The sequence below is a fragment of the Anomaloglossus baeobatrachus genome, chromosome 9 (genome assembly GCF_048569485.1).
Source record: "Anomaloglossus baeobatrachus isolate aAnoBae1 chromosome 9, aAnoBae1.hap1, whole genome shotgun sequence".
Classification (NCBI taxonomy): domain Eukaryota; kingdom Metazoa; phylum Chordata; class Amphibia; order Anura; family Aromobatidae; genus Anomaloglossus; species Anomaloglossus baeobatrachus.
In genome coordinates this window covers 212,535,554-212,555,530 of record NC_134361.1, presented here as the reverse complement: position 1 = coordinate 212,555,530, position 19,977 = coordinate 212,535,554, and the positions used below count along the sequence as shown (strand labels likewise).

The window sequence follows — 19,977 nt, the reverse complement described above, 5'->3', positions numbered from 1 at the left end:
AAATGTTCAGGTTTCTCAGCTTCTCCCACAGAGGATGAATCTTCCTGCCTCTCTCTTGAAGTTCTCAGACAGACTGAATAATCCCCCAGGTAAACGGGGAGGTTGGGTGGATCTCAGGCCCCCCTCCCCCAGATCTAGGGACAGAAGCCCGCCAGGGGGTGATTAACCTGCAGACAGGACAATGTACACAATGAATGGAGCAAGGCTCCTAAAATACGAACCTACACAAAATGATACACAACCCACAATATCACACCATCACAGTGATGTTGACTGCAACCAATGTATTAACCGGGAGTTGGCAAGTGAGGCATTAACCAGCAGTTCTGAGGGTATTCTTGAGGCACAGGAGTTTTACAAAGATGAATCAACAACGTGAAAGGATGATGGAGAACGAGTCTCAATACTAATGCACAGGCGTGTGTCCAGCTGGGCCTTAAGAGTCCTATGGAGGTTGTAATTAAGATGCGCTGAGCAACTTGTAAAACTCAATTTGGAACACAGTAAAGGATGGCCATCATAATGGAAGGGAGCGGAGCTCGCCCTAGTCAAAACAGGTGCAGAACACGAAAACCTGGAATGTCCTGACATCAACATTGATATTCTAATCCTGGGACTTCTTCTCAGTACATTTCGATACTGGGGATTTTGTTCGACAATGTTTTGGCCAAGATACCTCTTCTGGAGGACAAGAAGACTACTCTTAGTTCTGGAATTCGGACCCTAAAATGTCCAGTTCCAGTGTGCCTACGCTTCTGTGTGAGAAGCTTGGGAACTATGGTGGCTGCCGTAGAAGCCATCCTCTATGCTCTGTTTTTTATTTAGGACCTTTCAGCTTGCACTCCTCTCCAGGTGGGACAAGTCTTCCCTACCTCTGTATTGTCCCATCGTCCTGCATCTCCGAGCCCAACAATATGTCCTTTAGTGGCTCTCCTCTACCCTGATCGTTTTTTTCGCTCTTTCCTTCTTTCACAGTAACCGATAAGTCGTGATCACCAGTCTCTTGGGTTGAGGAAGGGTCCTGGGATGGAGGGACCGGCAGGAAGCCCTCCTACCCATAAACATTCTGGAAATTGGGTTCATTCAGTTATCTCTCCTTCACTGACAAGAGGATCTAAAGAACCCTCTAAGTCTAGAACCGCACCAAAGCCGTGCAACGTTCAGCAAGTTGCCATGGCAGACGTCACCTAGATCCTGCTTTCCACCTATGTCCGAAGGGTCCTGCAATCTCGGAGCTTCACATACATGGGGTAGACAATTGGGCCTCAGACTACCTCAGCCCTGCCAGGAGCATGGTCTTTCTTATCTCTAGATCTTCCTCACTCCAGACATCGATCTGAAGGCATCCACAACCAATCACTAAGTGCCGCAATTCATGTCCAAGTCCTACACGATCCTCTAGTATTAGCCTCCGATGTTTTGGTGGCTCTATGATCTCCCTTAGCGCCTCCTTCCGTTTTTTTTCCACCTTTTCCATTGTAATCCAGGTCCTCAATAAGATGAAGGCAGAAGGAGGAGTTCTAGTCATTGATTGGCTCAAGAAGTCGTCAAGATGTTACTAGGCCGTCCATACCTGCCTTCCCATGGTTCCCTTTTTCCTTCCTAAATTTATGGTGTTAGAGATGGGAGATTCTACCGACTCAGGTAGACCTGATACTTTTTATTATCAGCACCGGGCACCGTGTCCTGGAAACACTCAACGGAAAGACACAGAGCCAGGTCTTACCGTAACCATGATCAGAAAACAAGGGAATCAACAGTAATCGTAAAGGTCAAAAGGAGTAAAAGGAAATATCTGTTATTTCTGAGAAAAATTCGGAAAACAGACATTTCCATGAATTCGGTTTTTCCTCTGTATTTGTCTATGGCCCCTATATCCTGCCAATGGAACATCGGTCAAGGAGCTGTGCGAGAATAAAACATGATAACTTTTTAGAAAACAGACACAGATGACAAGACGGTGGAAACTAACAAAATGGGGTCTTTAACAACTCCCCTCTTTTTATCATTGCAAATCAAAAAAGGGTCCGTGGAGCCTCTGTTAGGAGTCTCGACACAGAAAGAATATCCAGATATCCCTCCGGGAAGGACCTAGCCAAGGAGTGGCTCTTTTTAGGAGACCACCATTTTAAGTGGCCCTTTTAGTCGATATCCCACATCTTGATGAGTTTAAAGATATGACAAGGGAAATACCAAGGCCAGGTATCCATCCACAGACCGCTGTTTCGGGGTATTGCCCCTCATCAGTGTGGAGTAGGATTCTGCCTAGGTGGGAGCAATGGCTAATAGACCAACAAGACCCTTGTCATATTTTTAAACTCGTCAAGAGTTGGATATCGACTAAAAGGGCCACTTAATATGATGGTTATGGTAGTCTCCTAAAAAGAGCCACTTGGCTAGGTCCTTCCCGGAGGGGATATCTGGCTGGTTTCCGTGTCGAGGCTCCTAACAGAGGCTCACGGACCCTTTTTGATTTGCATACTTCCTAGGGGGCAGTGCACCTTGGATTTCACTGTGTTGAGTGCCTCCTCTGGCTGCCGGCAGTGTTTTCTCTGGCTGGTCCCCCGAGATTAGTGATTGTTTTTGTCTTGCTGGTCTACTAGGTATTGCTCCCACCTGGCCAGAATCCTACTCCACACCAATGAGGGGTAATACCCCAAAACAGCTGTCTGTGGATGGATACCTGGCCTGGTCAGGCCTGTCCCATTTTCGGAGTACCACCCACAAAAAACTGCATTCTAGGCTGTCGAACGCCTTGGCGGCATCTAAGGACAGATTTGCTCTTTCCCCCCGGACTCTCAGCACTATGTTGCAGTCCTAAATATAGTTCTCATAAGGTTCAGGGATTGTAGCTCTACTTGGAATGAAAACCGGTTTGGTCACTATGCACAATGGATGAGACAACTCGGGACATTCTGTTGGTGAGTTCCTTGGCCAGCAACTTAACGTCTGCTGGTAGAAGGGAATCGGACGGTATGATTCTGGGGTTTCGGGATTCTTCCCCGGTTTCAGAATTAGGACTTTAGTGCTTCTTTCATAGAGGGTGGAAGAACCCTCTGCCTCTTCAAATACTTTAAGCAATTGGGTAGTAACAGAGGAGCATAAGTTACAAAAAAACCCAAAACTCTAGCCCGAAACCCATGCAGGCAAGGGGAGGCCTACAGTTCATCTCTTCAAGGGTGTAGGCCAAAAACCAATAACCCTCTGCCTGGAATCCTAAATAGAACATAGAACAATACTTGTACCAGCATAGCATAGCCTTTCCCTTAACTTTTACTGAGGTCTGTGTGGTGTGTTGGACTTGGTATAGTCCCTCAAATCTAGGATCCAAACTGTCCCTCACGTGTTTCCGGACTGTCACCCAGTCCCCAGGCTTTAAAGAGTGTGTGCCCTCCAATGAGCAGGGATCTACAATGGACCTGAAAACTCGTTTATGAATTTGATGCAATATACTTTGTAACGCTCCTACATATGCTGTCATGTCGGAGTGTAACGCCTGCAATGGTTGACGAAAATATAATCCTGTTTTTGGTGGTCCCCCAAATAATATCTCATAGGGGCTTAATCCAGTCTTTTGCTTGGGGTGACCCCTACAGAATACAGTGCTATCGGAAGACATTCAGTCCATGGCTTTTCCTGTTTCTTCCATGGCTTTTGGAATTCTTACTTTCAGAGTCCCGTTAAATCTTTCAACCTTTCCGCTGCTTGTGGACGATAAGGATCATGGAAGGCCTGCTCTATCCTAGAGCTTGTAAAGTGTCCTCCTCTGTCGCTCTCTATTACCTCTGGTACTCCATATCTGCACACCACCTCAGAGAGTACTTTCTTAGAGACCGTAACGGGCATTTGCTTTGGCTGTAGGCCACGCTTCTGGCCAACAAGAGAACGTCTATGCAGACCATCACATACTCATAGGTGCCTACCTTTGGAAGCTGAATAGTCTATTTGCAGTCGCTGGAATGGATACAATGGCCTTGGTGTACATTTCATCGGTACTTTCACCGTTTTCCCCGCATTGTGACACGCACAAAATCTGCAGGCCTAGATCTCTACTCGGAGGGGAAGCAAGGCAGCTGATTTAGCCGCCACGTCCGCTCGGTTTGTCCCCTTCAGCTTCCTTGGTGCACTCTTTAGTGTGAGCTTGCACCTTTATCACAGCAACTTTTTTAGGTAACTCTAGTGCTCTAAAGAGTTGAGCCACTAAGTCTGGGCTTACCCGAGACACCCACAAACTGTCTGCTTTTTCCATATAGGGCCATAGTCGTGGCAAAATCCAAATGCGTAACGGCTGTCTGAAAAATGTTAACCGATAAGCCTGCTATGATCCAAGCTTCCGCTAAAGCCCCTCAGCTTCCTGGGCAGACATCTCTGACGGCATTTGAGGTTGTGGTCCCGATGCCCTTCGTCTTTTCGATCAAGCCGTGCAGATTATGATCAAGGCAAGGTAGCCAGCTTCTAATCATATCCATCACATTTGGAAAGCCTAATTCTGATGGGTCAAATCCAACACCGGATCACTGTCATTTTTTGTTTTTCTCCACTATTCTTCCTTGAGTCAGGATTAGAGTCTGAAGAGCCCAGTTTTGGCATTGTGCTCATCCTCTTTCAGAACGTAAGCCTCAGATGACAGGTTTAAGTGGAGCTTTCCTCCAAGGAGTCGCTCATTGGTACCTCAGTGGAGACCTTGAAGGTTGGTTCGTTTTATGGCTCCACTTCACCGGTGTCCGGAAAGTGGTCTCTTCATGTAGGTTGTCCTGGAAAGTGGTTCTCTCAACAGTGTCCTGGACAAGGGGTCCTCTATGTGACAGACGCCTATCAAGTGTCTCTTCAGAGTGGTCTGGCCACTTGTGCCCTCGTTTCGTTCCCAGCGTGGTCTCTTTAAACATGAACATAAGCACTTGTCCTCCCTTCCTTTCACATCCCAGAGAGAAGTCACTTCACACATTGAATGCCTATTAGGGCCGTCTGCATTTTCTTATCCAGCATAAGTCGGGCCAACCTCCAAGGTGAGAGCAACAGAGTAAAGATTTTTAAGGTACTTACCCAAAAATCTTTCTCTTGGCCTCCACTGTGGCTCACTAATTTTGGTTTTCCTGTTGCTTCTCTACCTGGTCTTACTTTGATGCGACCTTGCATCCATCATTAGTATCAGCAGCCACCACCCATGGTTTCTTGTGTCCCCCAAGAAAAGGATTTTATGGTGAGTACCAAAAATGCTCTTTTTAGCTTCATATATTTTTATTAGGATGAGGTCCTCTAAGGGGAGTAAAAAGTAAACTTCTCCTTCTTTAATAATCTAAAAAATCAAAAAGCATATTTGCCAACTTTACATTCGTAAGAGTCCGATCTGTCCAAAAAATTGTACAGTGCAGAGAAGAAATTGAAAACTAAAATTGCGCTTCTCTAAAAATATGCAATGAAGGTTTCGTATGTGCCCAAAATGGTATCATTTTTTTTTTTGTTCTTGTTCCTTTCCGTCTTGTTTTTTAGGTTTTCAAGTGAGGAGGAGATGCAGCTGAAGATGTATTGCGAGGAGTTCGGGAAGGATTGGCAGAAGATTGCGTGTGCAATGAAACCGGGAATATTCCTCGATTCGTATGAAGGTCACCCAGTTCCGCGGTGAGAGGCGTCGTTATCACGCAATAGTTTCCATCTTGATACAATTTCTGTGCATAATCAGCAGATTTCTGCGCATGCTGCTTCCCTGCAAACTCTCAGGAGCTCAGCATCGTCTCCGGCGGGGTCCCCGTGTGTATACCGCTCTGTATCGCTTGCAGACAGACACGTCGCATTGATGCAATATATATATTTGCATAATGCACTGCTACAGATACATAAATATATATATATTCTATGATATAGAGGGGAATCGTGGTGACTGGAGCGCAGAAGAAACAAACCGTCTGATCGCAGCTGTGAAGGATTTTGTTGTCTCCACTCTGTGCAATGAGAACAATGGTGAAGAGCCGGTGACTGTACCGAAAAGAAAGCTGTACACCGGGATACCATGGTTCAAGGTAGAAGAGAGGGTCGAGACGAGAGTATGGACGACGTGCAGAACCAGATGGTGATTATATACATTTTTCTGTTTACAGAGTTTTATTGCTGTAATGATGTATTATATTCTTTTGTCTTTCATGCTGTGAAATGAGATGATACAGTGGGTACGGAAAGTATTCACACCCCTTTAAATTTTTCACTCTGTTTCATTGCAGCCAGTTGGTCATTTTTTTCTCATAAATGTACACTCTGCACCCCATCCCCCATCTTGACCAAAACCCCCCCAGAAATATAGGCATTTTTTGCAAAGTTTTTAAACAAGAAAAACTGAAATATTCCATGGTCATAAGTATTCAACCCCTTTGCTCAGACACTCATGTAAGTCCTATGCTGGCCATTTCCTTGTGATCCTCCTTGAGATGGTTCTCCTCCTTCATTGGAGTCCAGCTGTGTGTAATTAAACTGATAGGACGTGATTTGGAAAGGCGCACACCTGTCTATATAAGACCTCACACTGCATGTCACACCCAAATGAGGATCATGAGGTCAAAGGAACTGCTCAAGGAGCTCAGAGACAGAATTGTGGCAAGGCACAGATCTGGCTAAGGTTACAAAAGAATTTCTGCAGTACTGAAGGTTCCTAAGAGCACAGGCCTCCATAATTCTTACATGGAAGAAGTTTGGGACCAGCAGAACTCTTCCTAGACCTGGCCGTCCAGCCAAACTGAGCAATCGTGGGAGAAGAGCCTTGGTGAGAGGTAAAGACGAACCCCAAGATCATTGTGTGCTGAGCTCATTTCTGTTTTATTCCTGTCAAGATGCGGGATGGGGAGCAGAGTGTACATTCATGAGAAAAAATACCAAATGGCTGCAATGAATCAAAGAGTGAGAAATTTAGAGGGGGTCTGAATACTTCTCCGTACCCACTGTATATTCTCCATAACTACTATAATACTGCCTCCTATGTAAAAGAATATAACTACTATAATACTGTCCCCTATATACAGGAATATAACTACTATAATACTGTCCCTATGTACAAGAATATAACTACTATAATACTGTCCCTATGTACAAGAATATAACTACTATAATACTGTCCCCTATATACAGGAATATAACTACTATAATACTGTCCCTATGTACAAGAATATAACTACTATAATACTGCCTCCTATGTACAAGAATATAACTACTATAATACTGCTCCCTATGTACAAGAATATATAACTACTATAATACTGTCCCCTATATACAGGAATATAACTACTATAATACTGTCCCTATGTACAAGAATATAACTACTATAATACTGTCCCTATGTACAAAGAATATAACTACTATAATACTGTCCCCTATATACAGGAATATAACTACTATAATACTGTCCCTATGTACAAGAATATAACTACTATAATACTGCCTCCTATGTACAAGAATATAACTACTATAATACTACCCCTATGTACAAGAATATAACTACTATAATACTGCTCCTATGTACAAGAATATAACTACTATAATACTGTCCCTATGTACAAGAATATAACTACTATAATACTGCCCCTATGTACAAGAATATAACTACTATAATACTGCCCCTATGTACAAGAATATAACTACTATAATACTGCTCCTATGTACAAGAATATAACTACTATAATACTGCTCCTATGTACAAGAATATAACTACTATAATACTGCTCCTATGTACAAGAATATAACTACTATAATACTGCTCCTATGTACAAAGAATATTAACTACTATAATACTGCCCCTATATACAAGAATATAACTGCTATAATACTGCCCCCTATATACAAGAATATAACTGCTATAATACTGCCCCTATATACAAGAATATAACTACTATAATACTGCCCCCTATGTACAAGAATATAACTACTATAATACTGCCCCCATGTACAAGAATATAACTACTATAATACTGCTCCTATGTACAATAATATAACTACTATAATACTGCCCCCTATGTACAAGAATATAACTACTATAATACTGCCCCCTATATGCAGGAATATAACTACTATAATACTGTCCCTATGTACAAGAATATAACTGCTATAATACTGTCCCTATGTACAAGAATATAACTACTATAATACTGTCCCCTATATACAGGAATATAACTCCTATAATACTGTCCCTATGTACAAGGAATATAACTACTATAATACTGCCTCCTATGTACAAGAATATAACTACTATAATACTGCTCCCTATGTACAAGAATATAACTACTATAATACTACCCCTATGTACAAGAATATAACTACTATAATACTGCTCCTATGTACAAGAATATAACTACTATAATACTGCCCCTATGTACAAGAATATAACTACTATAATACTGCTCCTATGTACAAGAATATAACTACTATAATACTGTCCCTATGTACAAGAATATAACTACTATAATACTGCCCCTATGTACAAGAATATAACTACTATAATACTGCCCCTATGTACAAGAATATAACTACTATAATACTGCTCCTATGTACAAGAATATAACTACTATAATACTGCTCCTATGTACAAGAATATAACTACTATAATACTGCTCCTATGTACAAGAATATAACTACTATAATACTGCTCCTATGTACAAGAATATAACTACTATAATACTGCCCCTATATACAAGAATATAACTGCTATAATACTGCCCCTATATACAAGAATATAACTGCTATAATACTGCCCCTATATACAAGAATATAACTACTATAATACTGCCCCCTATGTACAAGAATATAACTACTATAATACTGCCCCCATGTACAAGAATATAACTACTATAATACTGCTCCTATGTACAATAATATAACTACTATAATACTGCCCCCTATGTACAAGAATATAACTACTATAATACTGCCCCCTATATGCAGGAATATAACTACTATAATACTGTCCCTATGTACAAGAATATAACTGCTATAATACTGTCCCTATGTACAAGAATATAACTACTATAATACTGCCCCCTATGTACAAGAATATAACTACTATAATACTGCCCCCTATGTACAAGAATATAACTACTATAATACTGTCCCTATATACAAGAATATAACTACTATAATACTGTCCCTATATACAAGAATATAACTACTATAATACTGTCCCTATATACAAGAATATAACTACTATAATACTGCCCCCTATATACAGGAATATAACTACTATAATACTGCCCCCTATATACAGGAATATAACTACTATAATACTGCCCCTATGTACAAGAATATAACTACTATAATACTGCCCCTATGTACAAGAATATAACTACTATAATACTGCCCCTATATACAGGAATATAACTACTATAATACTGCCCCTATATACAGGAATATAACTACTATAATACTGCCCCCTATGTACAAGAATATAACTACTATAATACTGCCCCTATATACAGGAATATAACTACTATAATACTGTCCCTATATACAGGAATGAAGGGAATTTTGTTTACTTACCGTAAATTCCTTTTCTTCTAGCTCCAATTGGGAGACCCAGACAGTGGGTGTATAGCTACTGCCTCTGGAGGCCGCACAAAGAACTACACTTAAAAGTGTAAGGCCCCTCCCCTTCTGGCTATACACCCTCCCGTAGGAGTACGGGTTCCTCAGTTTTAGTACCAAAGCAAGAAGGAGGAAAGCCAATAACAGTTTCAAAAACAAATTCAATCCGATAACAAGATCGGAGAACTTAAGAAACAACATGAACAACATGTGCACCCGAAAAACGAAACCCTAAGAACAAATAGGGCGGGTGCTGGGTCTCCCAATTGGAGCTAGAAGAAAAGGAATTTACGGTAAGTAAACAAAATTCCCTTCTTCTTTTTCGCTCCTAATTGGGAGACCCAGACAGTGGGACGTCCAAAAGCAGTCCCTGGGTGGGTAAAAAGATACCACATGAACGGGCTGTCAGACAGCCTCTTCCTACAGGTGGGCCACCGCCGCCTGAAGGACCTGTCTACCTAGGCTGGCATCTGCCGAAGCGTAGGTATGCACTTGATAGTGTTTGGTAAACGTGTGCAGACTCGACCAGGTAGCCGCCTGGCACACTTGCTGAGCCGTAGCCTGATGCCGCAATGCCCAGGACGCACCCACGGCTCTGGTAGAATGGGCCTTCAGTCCAGATGGAATCGGAAGCCCAGCAGAACGGTATGTGTGAAGAATTGGTTCCTTGATCCACCGCGCCAGGGTGGATTTGGAAGCTTGCGATCCCTTATGCTGACCAGCGACTAGGACAAAGAGCGCATCAGAACGGCGTAGAGGCGCCGTGCGAGCAATATAAATCCTGAGTGCTCTCACCAGGTCCAACAGATGTAAACCCTTTTCAAATTGGTGAACTGGATGCGGACACAAAGATGGCAAAGTGATATCCTGATTGAGATGAAAGGAAGAAACCACCTTGGGAGAAAACTCTGGAATTGGACGCAGTACTACCTTGTCTTGGTGAAACACCAGGAAGGGAGATTTGCAAGATAACGCCGCTAGCTCGGACACTCTTCGAAGAGACGTGACCGCTACAAGAAAAACTACCTTTTGTGAAAGCCGAGAAAGGGGAACCTCTTTCAAAGGCTCGAAAGGCGGCTTCTGGAGAGCAAGGAGAACCTTGTTCAGATCCCAGGGTTCCAATGGCCGTCTGTAAGGAGGAACGATATGACAAACTCCTTGGAGAAACGTGCGTACTTTAGAAAGCCGTGCCAAGCGCTTCTGAAAGAATACGGATAGTGCGGAGACTTGACCCTTAAGCGAGCTAAGGGACAAACCTTTTTCCAGCCCAGACTGCAGGAATGAAAGAAAAATTGGCAATGCAAATGGCCAGGGAGAAAACCCTTGAGCCAAGCACCACGCTAAGAATATCTTCCACGTCCTGTGATAGATCTTAGCTGAGGATGGTTTTCTAGCTTGTCTCATTGTGGCAACAACTCCCTGAGATAAACCTGAGGCCGCTAGGATCCAGGACTCAATGGCCACACAGTCAGGTTCAGGGCCGCAGAATTCAGATGGAAAAACGGCCCTTGAGACAGCAAATCTGGACGGTTTGGTAGTGTCCACGGTTGGCCTACCGTGAGATGCCACAGATCCGGGTACCACGACCTTCTTGGCCAATCTGGAGCGACGAGTATGGCTCGATGGCAGTCGGACTTGATTTTCCGGAGAACTCTGGGTAACAATGCTAGAGGTGGGAACACATAGGGGAGTCGGAATTGCGACCAATCCTGAACCAAGGCGTCTGCCGCCAGCGCTCGGTGATCGTGAGACCGTGCCATGAAAACTGGGACCTTGTTGTTGTGCCGTGACGCCATCAGATCGACGTCCGGCGTCCCCCAGCGGCAACAGATCTGTTGAAACACGTCCGGGTGAAGGGACCATTCTCCTGCGTCCATGCCCTGGCGACTGAGAAAGTCTGCTTCCCAGTTTTCCACGCCTGGGATGTGAACTGCGGATATGGTGGACGCTCTGCTTTCCACCCACGTCAAAATCCGCTGGACTTCTTGAAAAGCTTGGCGACTGCGTGTTCCCCCTTGGTGGTTGATGTACGCCACCGCCGTTGAATTGTCCGACTGAATCCGAATCTGCTTGCCTTCCAGCCATTGTTGGAAGGCTCGCAGGGCAAGATAGATTGCTCTGATTTCCAGAACATTGATCTGCAGGGTGGACTCTTCCTGAGTCCACGTCCCCTGAGCCCTGTGGTGGAGAAACACCGCTCCCCACCCTGAAAGGCTCGCATCTGTCGTGACCACTGCCCAGGACGGGGGAAGGAACGACTTTCCCTGTGACAATGAGTTGGGGAGAAGCCACCAACGTAGAGAGTCCTTGGCAGTCTGAGAGAGGGAGACAGTCCTGTCGAGGGACGTCGATTTCCCATCCCATTGGCGCAGAATGTCCCATTGGAGAGGGCGCAGATGAAACTGCGCGAACGGGACTGCCTCCATTGCTGCTACCATCTTTCCTAGGAAATGCATGAGGCGCCTCAGTGAGTGCGACTGGCTCTGAAGGAGAGATTGCACTCCAGTCTGTAGCGAGCACTGCTTGTCCAGTGGAAGCCTCACTATCGCTGATAGAGTATGAAACTCCATGCCAAGATAAGTCAGAGATTGGGTCGGGGTTAGATGAGACTTTGGAAAGTTGATAATCCACCCGAAAGTCTGGAGAGTGTCTAGCGCCACCTTCAGACTGTGTTGGCATGCCTCTTGAGAGGGTGCCTTTATAAGCAGGTCGTCTAGATACGGGATGACCGAGTGACCCTGCGAGTGCAGAACAGCTACTACTGCTGCCATGACTTTGGTGAAGACCCGGGGGGCTGTTGCCAGACCGAAAGGTAACGCTACGAACTGTAGGTGCTCGTCGTGTATGACGAAGCGTAGGAAACGCTGATGCTCTGGTGCAATCGGCACGTGGAGATACGCATCTTTGATATCTATTGATGCTAGAAAATCTCCTTGAGACATTGAGGCTATGACGGAGCGTAGGGATTCCATCCGGAACCTCCTGACTTTTACGTGTCTGTTGAGCAACTTTAGATCCAGGACGGGTCGATACGATCCGTCCTTTTTTGGGACCACAAACAGATTGGAGTAAAAACCGTGACCTTGTTCCTGAAGAGGGACGGAGGTCACCACTCCTTCCGCCTTTAGAGCGGCCACCGCCTGCAACAGAGCATCGGCTCGGTCTGGTGGTGGAGAAGTTCTGAAGAAACGAGTTGGCGGACGAGAAATGAACTCTATCCTGTACCCGTGAGACAGAATATCTCTCACCCAACGGTCTTTGACGCTTGCCAGCCAAATGTCGCCAAAGTGGGACAGCCTCCCACCGACCGCGGGGTGTGGGAATCGGAGACCGCAAGTCAGGAGGACGCCGTCTTGGCAACGGTTCCTCCGGCTGGTCTTTTTGGGCGTGACTGAGACCTCCAAGAATCTGAGCGTCTCTGGTCCTTTTGAGTCTTTTTTGACGAGGCGAATTGGGACCTGCCCGGTCCTCGAAAGGACCGATAACCAGACTGACCCCTCCTCTGTTGGGGTTTGTTTTGTCTGTGTTGCGGTAAGGAAGAGTCCTTACCCTTGGAGTGTTTGATGATTTCATCCAAACGCTCTCCAAACAATCGGTCACGAGAAAAAGGCAAATTGGTTAAGCACTTCTTGGAATGAGAATCTGCTTTCCAATGTCTCAACCACAGGGCCCTACGCAAAACAACGGAGTTGGCTGACGCCACTGCCGTGCGGCTTGTAGCGTCAAGAACAGCATTAATCGCGTACGACGCGAATGCCGCCATTTGCGAGGTCAATGGTGCTACCTGCGGGGCAAATGCACGTGTGACTGAGTCGACTCGCGCAAGCCCGGCCGTGATAGCTTGGAGTGCCCATACGGCCGCAAAAGAAGGCGCTAATGACGCTCCAATCGCTTCATAGATGGATTTCAGCCAGAGCTCCATCTGCCTGTCAGTGGCATCTTTAAGTGCCGCTCCATCTTCAACTGCAACCAAGGATCTAGCTGCAAGCCTGGAAATTGGAGGATCCACTTTTGGACACTGGGTCCAACCCTTGACCACTTCAGTGGGAAAAGGGTAGCGTGTATCTTTAAGCCGTTTAGGAAAACGCCTTTCAGGATAAGCGTGGGGTTTCTGGATTGCGTCTCTGAAGTCAGCGTGGTCCAGAAAAGTGCTTAATGTACGCTTAGGGTATCTGAAATGGATTCTCGTCGTGTCTGCGAAGCTGACTCCTCTGCAAGAGGAGCTGGTGGGGAAATATTTAACATCTTATTGATGTTAAATATAAGATCATTAACTATGGCGTCGCCATCTGGTGCATCTAGATTGAGAGCGGTCCCAGGATCAGAATCCTGATCAGTTAACGTCCGCCTCATCACCCATAGATTCATCTCGCTGGGATCCTGACCATTGAGATGAATGTGAAGGCCCGTCATAGCGAGCCCGCTTAGGCTGCCCGGGGCCATCGTCCGAGTCAGAGTCTTCACCCTGAGGTGTAGATGCCCGTCCCGGAGCTTGGAGGTAATTGAGCTGAGGGGGACCAGGGGGCAATGATTGCACAGTGTCCGTGGCCTGAAGTACAGGCCTAGCTCGCAATGTGTCAAGAATTTGTGACATAGTGAGAGACATTCTGTCAGCAAAAGCTGCCAAACTCAGTTCCTGTCACCTGACAGCATTCACAGGTGGTACACCCTGGGTCACGTCCAGCAGAGGTCCCGACTGTGCAAGCGCCGCCGGGGCCGAGCACTGCACACAATGGGGGTCTGTGGAGCCTGCCGGTAGAAAAGTCCCACATGCGGTGCAGGAAGCATATAATGTCTGTGCTTTGGCACCCTTGCGTTTTACGGACGACATGCTGCTGGCTCTCTGCAATGTGAGAGAGTCTATAGCCAAAGGGCGACCAGCGCTATGTAATACCAAGTATTTGTAGTAACAAAATACTAAGACTACTACTGGCACAAGAGGGGGTGAGCCCTGAGGGCTGCTTACCGCCCGCTGAATAGCGGGTAAGAGGCGCAAAATTCCTTGTCTGGGTCTCCCCGGCTCCCCTCTGCAGCCCAGCGTGTTCAGCAGGAATGGCTGCCGGCGTCTGTGGAGAGGGGTCGGTCCGTGGGAGTTACCAAACAAAAGTGCGGGAACAGTGTCCCCTCTGTGCCGACTGTGAGGGCTGGAATATGTAAAAACGACTCCAGCCCTCAGCGCTGATGCCTTGGCCAGCGTCCCGCCCCTCTCCTGACTGGCAGGTCTGGGGGCGGGAACGAACGGAAGCAGGCCGCAAAAGCCGGGGACTCGAGTTATCAGCGCGGCCGCCGTAAAAGCGCGGGCCGCGCCGAAGTCCCCGGCGCACCACAAGTGCCAGCCGCGCCGCTGTCCCAGCGGCCGGCGCGACCGATTCCTAGAAGTGGCCCGCGTCCCGCCCCTCTCCTGACTGGCAGGTCTGGGGGCGGGAACGAACGGAAGCAGGCCGCAAAAGCCGGGGACTCTAGTTATCAGCGCGGCCGCCGTAAAAGCGCAGGCCGCGCTGAAGTCCCCGGCGCACTACAAGTGCCAGCCGCGCCGCAGTCCCAGCGGCCGGCGCGACCGATTCCAATACGTGTGCCTGCTTCAGCGAAGCTGAATGAGGCCATGGCACAAGCGCCGCAGCGCTGATGTCCCCCGGCGCACTGCAACACCCAGCATGCTGCGGTGTGAGCGCCAAATACACGGGGACACAGAGTACCTTGAGGAAGCAGGGCCATGTCCCTGATGTACTCCGCTCCATCCAGCATCTTCTCCAGGGGCTGTAGATGGAGCACGGTCTCAGTGCCTGGAGACCGGTAAATCCCACTTCACCCAGAGCCCTGTAAAAAGGGATGGGGAAGGAATCAGCATGTGGGCTCCTGCCGCCGTACCCGCAATGGGTACCTCAACCTTACAAACACCTCCGACATACAGTGGGGTGAGAAGGGAGCATGCTGGGAGTCTGTATAGACCCTCTTTTCTTCCATCCGACATAGTCAGCAGCTGCTGCTGACTAAAAACAATGGAGCAATGCGTGCGTGTCTGACCTCCTGCGCACAAAGCTAAAACTGAGGAACCCGTACTCCTACGGGAGGGTGTATAGCCAGAAGGGGAGGGGCCTTACACTTTTAAGTGTAGTTCTTTGTGCGGCTTCCAGAGGCAGTAGCTATACACCCACTGTCTGGGTCTCCCAATTAGGAGCGAAAAAGAAATACCTGCTCGCTGTGTGTAATATTGCAGGAGAACCCTCTGCTGCTTTGTCACTGTTTTCTCCTCGCAGATATAAGCTGTAGATATCTCATATTTGCGGTATTTTCTTGCCCTCTTGTCGGTTTCTTATTTCTTCTGTATTCTAGGTTTCACCTGATTATGATGCGAATGAACAATTACGTTCATCCTTTTGGAGCGACGCTGAGGATAAAAGCCTTCATAAAGACGATCCTGTGGTGCGGCTGCTCGTCCCTCATTTATCTCGTTACATTTTCATCTGAAAGAAAATGTTCAGAACGACCCATAACTGAACATTGGAGGCCGCGCCTCACTGCCCCGTGTCCCTCCACAATCAGACCCGATCCCATTTTCACATAACCTATGATATATCCTCCCTGAACGCAGAGAAGCCACATCACGTGGCCGGCAGCTCCATAGACCCATTACTCAGACAGTAGATTCTATGGACCCACTGCTCGTCCCGTAAAGAACTTATTGTCTCACCGCACTTACAGTAAAGTACCCCCGCTGTCATCTGTGATCCCCACTCCCACCTCCACCCCAGTGCTGACCTTCTGGTACCCCACTGCTATCTGTGACACCCCCAGTACTGACCCCACTGGTACCTTACTATCATCTGTGACCTCCCCACCCCCAGTACTGACCCCTCTGGTACACTGCTATCATCTGTGACCCCCAACCCCAGTACTGACCCCTCTGGTACCTTACTATCATCTGTGACCCCCAACCCCAGTACTGACCCCTCTGGTACATTACTGTCATCTGTGACCCCTAACCCCAGTACTGACCCCTCTGGTACATTGCTATCATCTGTGACAACCCCCCCCCCTTCCCCCAACCCCAGTACTGACCCCTCTGGTGCCTTACTATCATCTGTGACCCCCAACCCCAGTACTGACCCCTCTGGTACATTACTATCATCTGTGACCCCTAACCCCAGTACTGACCCCTCTGGTACCTTACTATCATCTGTGACTCCCAACCCCAGTACTGACCCCTCTGGTACATTGCTATCATCTGTGACCCCCCCCCCCCCAACCCCAGTACTGACCCCTCTGGTACATTACTGTCATCTGTGACCCCTAACCCCAGTACTGACCCCTCTGGTACATTACTGTCATCTGTGACCCCTAACCCCAGTACTGACCCCTCTGGTACATTGCTATCATCTGTGACCCCCCCCCCCCCCCACCCCAGTACTGACCCCTCTGATACATTACTGTCACCTGTGACCTTCCAACTCCAGTGCTGACCCCTATGGTACTTTACTGTTAACCCCCCCCCCCGTGGTACTCTACTGCGATCTATGACCCCCACAGTGCTGAGCCCTCTAGTACCCCTTGTTCATCTGTGACCCCCCCCCCCCCCCACTGCAGTACATTCACAGCCTTTCCCCAGCTCCAGTCCATATATATATCTCACATTTACGCCCTCGCCCCCCTTCATCTATATACAGTGTGTCCACCCATATCCTGTCCACCGCCATTAACTTGAGAACGGCGGCAGCTATAGGCATAGAAGTGGTGTCTAGGTATAGTAAAGTAGCCATGCGCTACTCAATGAAACCTACTATAGCGCCACCTGGTGGAAAACAACGGAGTGAGCATTTTTATCGAAAATGGAACGAGATAGAGAAAAAAAGTGAATTACAAAGTTTTGGGCATCATCAATTCAATACGAATCGACACCTTGCATACAGAAATGCTATGATTAGAATGTGTAAATCTCACAAGGCTGCGGACGTGAAGCGACACCTCATGGAGACCTTCCTACAAGTCATTGGGTATGGTGGCTGTGTGGAGTGGCCTCCGCTCACCTGACCTGACCCCATTGGACTTCTTTCTGTGAGGTCACATCAAACAGCCGGTGTATGCGACCCCTCCACCAACACTGCAGGACCTACGACCACGTATCACAGATGCTTGTGCAGACCTGTCACCTACCACATTGCACAGCGTGCAGCAAGATACAGTATGCTGTGCAGAGTCCAGATGTGCATTGCAGCTGACGGGGGACACCAAGAGCATCAACGTTACATGAGCACCATATGCGTGACCAGCATTCAATGTTTTGGGGGGGGTCATGGATTTCATATCATAGCCTTTCTGTATGCAAGGTGTCGATTCGTATTGAATTGATGATGCCCTACAACTTTGTAGTTCACTTTTTTTTCTCTATCTCGTTCCGTTTTCGAGATAAAAATGCTAACTCCATTGTTTTCCACCAGGTGGTGCTATAGGTGATTTCATTGTGTAGCACAGGGCTACTTTACTATACCTAGACACCACTTCTATGTCTATAGCTGCCGCCGTTCTCAAGTTAATGGCGGTGGACAGGATGTATATAGGTGCGGCGTATACAGGATATGGGGGGGGGACACTGTATATAATGTGTGTGTATATATGTGTGCATGTCTTTGACCCGCGGACGTCTCCAATATCGTGGATATAGATGTAACCTCTCGTCTCGCCCCATTTTCAGGCTTCATGACCAGAAGGTGAGGGATTACGGCGACATAAAGTGGGGTGACCTGTGCGACCACATTGGGTAAGAACCATCGCTTTTCGGCACTTGACGCCTCCACATTTCCTTACAGCATATTGTGATTTGTGGCTGGTGGACGGCGCCGTCCTCCCCTTTATAGCTTCAGGTAATCGGGGGGATTATTTGGAGACAGGAAGCTTTGATTTTCGGGGATATTTTGCCTGCCATTATATTCATCTGAGTTTTTGGGACTCACACCCCCCCCGTGACCTGTTTGATTTTTCAGAAACGTTCCGATCCACTACATGCAAAGACAGTTTCACGTCCTGAAGCAAAGAGTCGACGGCTGGAAGAACATGCGGCTGTACGGTACGGGATTTAAAGGGGTCATCCAGCCCGAGCTCGTATTGTCAGTGTGGGGTAGATCCCACCAATATGGGGGGATTGTGCTCCTTTAATCTGTCTCCTGTATTAAGACCTGTCATGTTTCTCCCATTATAGAAATTGTGAGCCACCTGTACCACACCACGCTGCCCAATCTGGTGCAGACAGCGTCCGCCACGGATGGCGACATAGAGGTAAGCAGTGGTACCTGGCCGCCTATGGCAATGTCCATGTCCTTGCCTGTAAAGGTCACCTATGGCAATGTCCATGTCCTTGCCTGTAAAGCTCATCTATGGCAATATCCATGTCCTTGCCTGTAAAGCTCACACTATTTCTCTATCGTTTCATTGGGGGACACAGGACCATGGGTTATGCTGCTGTCACTAGGAGGCTGACACTAAGTAAACATAAAAAAGTTAGCTCCTCCCTAGCAGCATACACCCCGAGCCGGAGGCGGGCTCAGATCAGTTTTTAGCTTAGTGTCGTAGGAGGCTGATGTGGGCCGTCTCGGCCCCCCTCAGCCATGTATGTTTTTGCGCTTTTTTATTTTATTTCGGCGCCGCTCATCGCTCTCATACCTGTCGTCTTCTTCTCTGCAGGTATTCGCTTCACTCATTCTCCGCAGCCCCGTGGGTACCGCTCCCCAGGGTCGCAGGGGCTTGAGACTTCGGGGCCCTCTCCCCCGCCCGTCCCCGTGGTACCACTCCCGGGGGTGCGCGTGTGGGCAGGTTGTTTTGTGGGCACCCCTGATTCGCCCTGAGGTATCACCCCAAAGGGCGTACAGGGGAATACAGCAGGGATGGAACCTCAGCAGCGTTTGTGATAGATGGGGCCCTGTCACGCTGCCTTCTCCTGATAGGGGGCTGTCTACCCCCATCATGATGCCTACTACCCTGCCTTCAGCACGCTCTCCCCCGGAGCCTTCCTGGACGAGCAGCGCTGTTCACAGGCAGGGCCAGGGAGCTCTGCCTGCACCGCATCCATCGCTGAGCCGGCGCCGCCGATTGCAGGTAGGATCCGACTTCCCTGCTCTTTCCCCCGGCCCCCTCCATAAATTTAGTCCCCGGCTTCGGCCTAGTCGCTCCTGCGTCCTAGCCACGCCCCCGCTGCATCGCTATTGGCCGCCGGTCGTCTCCCTCTGTACCTCCCACTGCTCTGCCTCCTGGCAGATGGTGGGGGCTGTGAATCCTCCAGACTTTTCGCGCCGGAATCCTGCTCCTCCCCCAGCCTCCTCCAGCGTCCCCTCTCCATTTTAGCCTGCCTCTGGTCCCCTGAGGCTGCAGCACGCCGGCGTTCTGAGTTTTCTGGCCAGCTCATTCCTGGACTCCACTTCTGGACTGGTGGGC

The 19,977-nt window shown here is 47.8% G+C and overlaps 1 protein-coding gene across 1 annotated transcript in view; it reads left to right on the top strand.

Annotated features, from left to right (window-relative positions):
• TTF1 (transcription termination factor 1) overlaps positions 1-19,977 on the top strand; it is a 98,730-nt gene that overhangs the window by 14,823 nt on the left and 63,930 nt on the right. Inside the window, 7 exon segments of the mRNA XM_075324390.1 lie at positions 5,491-5,572; positions 5,574-5,619; positions 5,863-6,067; positions 15,889-15,978; positions 18,245-18,310; positions 18,534-18,616; positions 18,749-18,825. Coding sequence (XP_075180505.1) covers positions 5,491-5,572; positions 5,574-5,619; positions 5,863-6,067; positions 15,889-15,978; positions 18,245-18,310; positions 18,534-18,616; positions 18,749-18,825 — 649 coding nt within the window.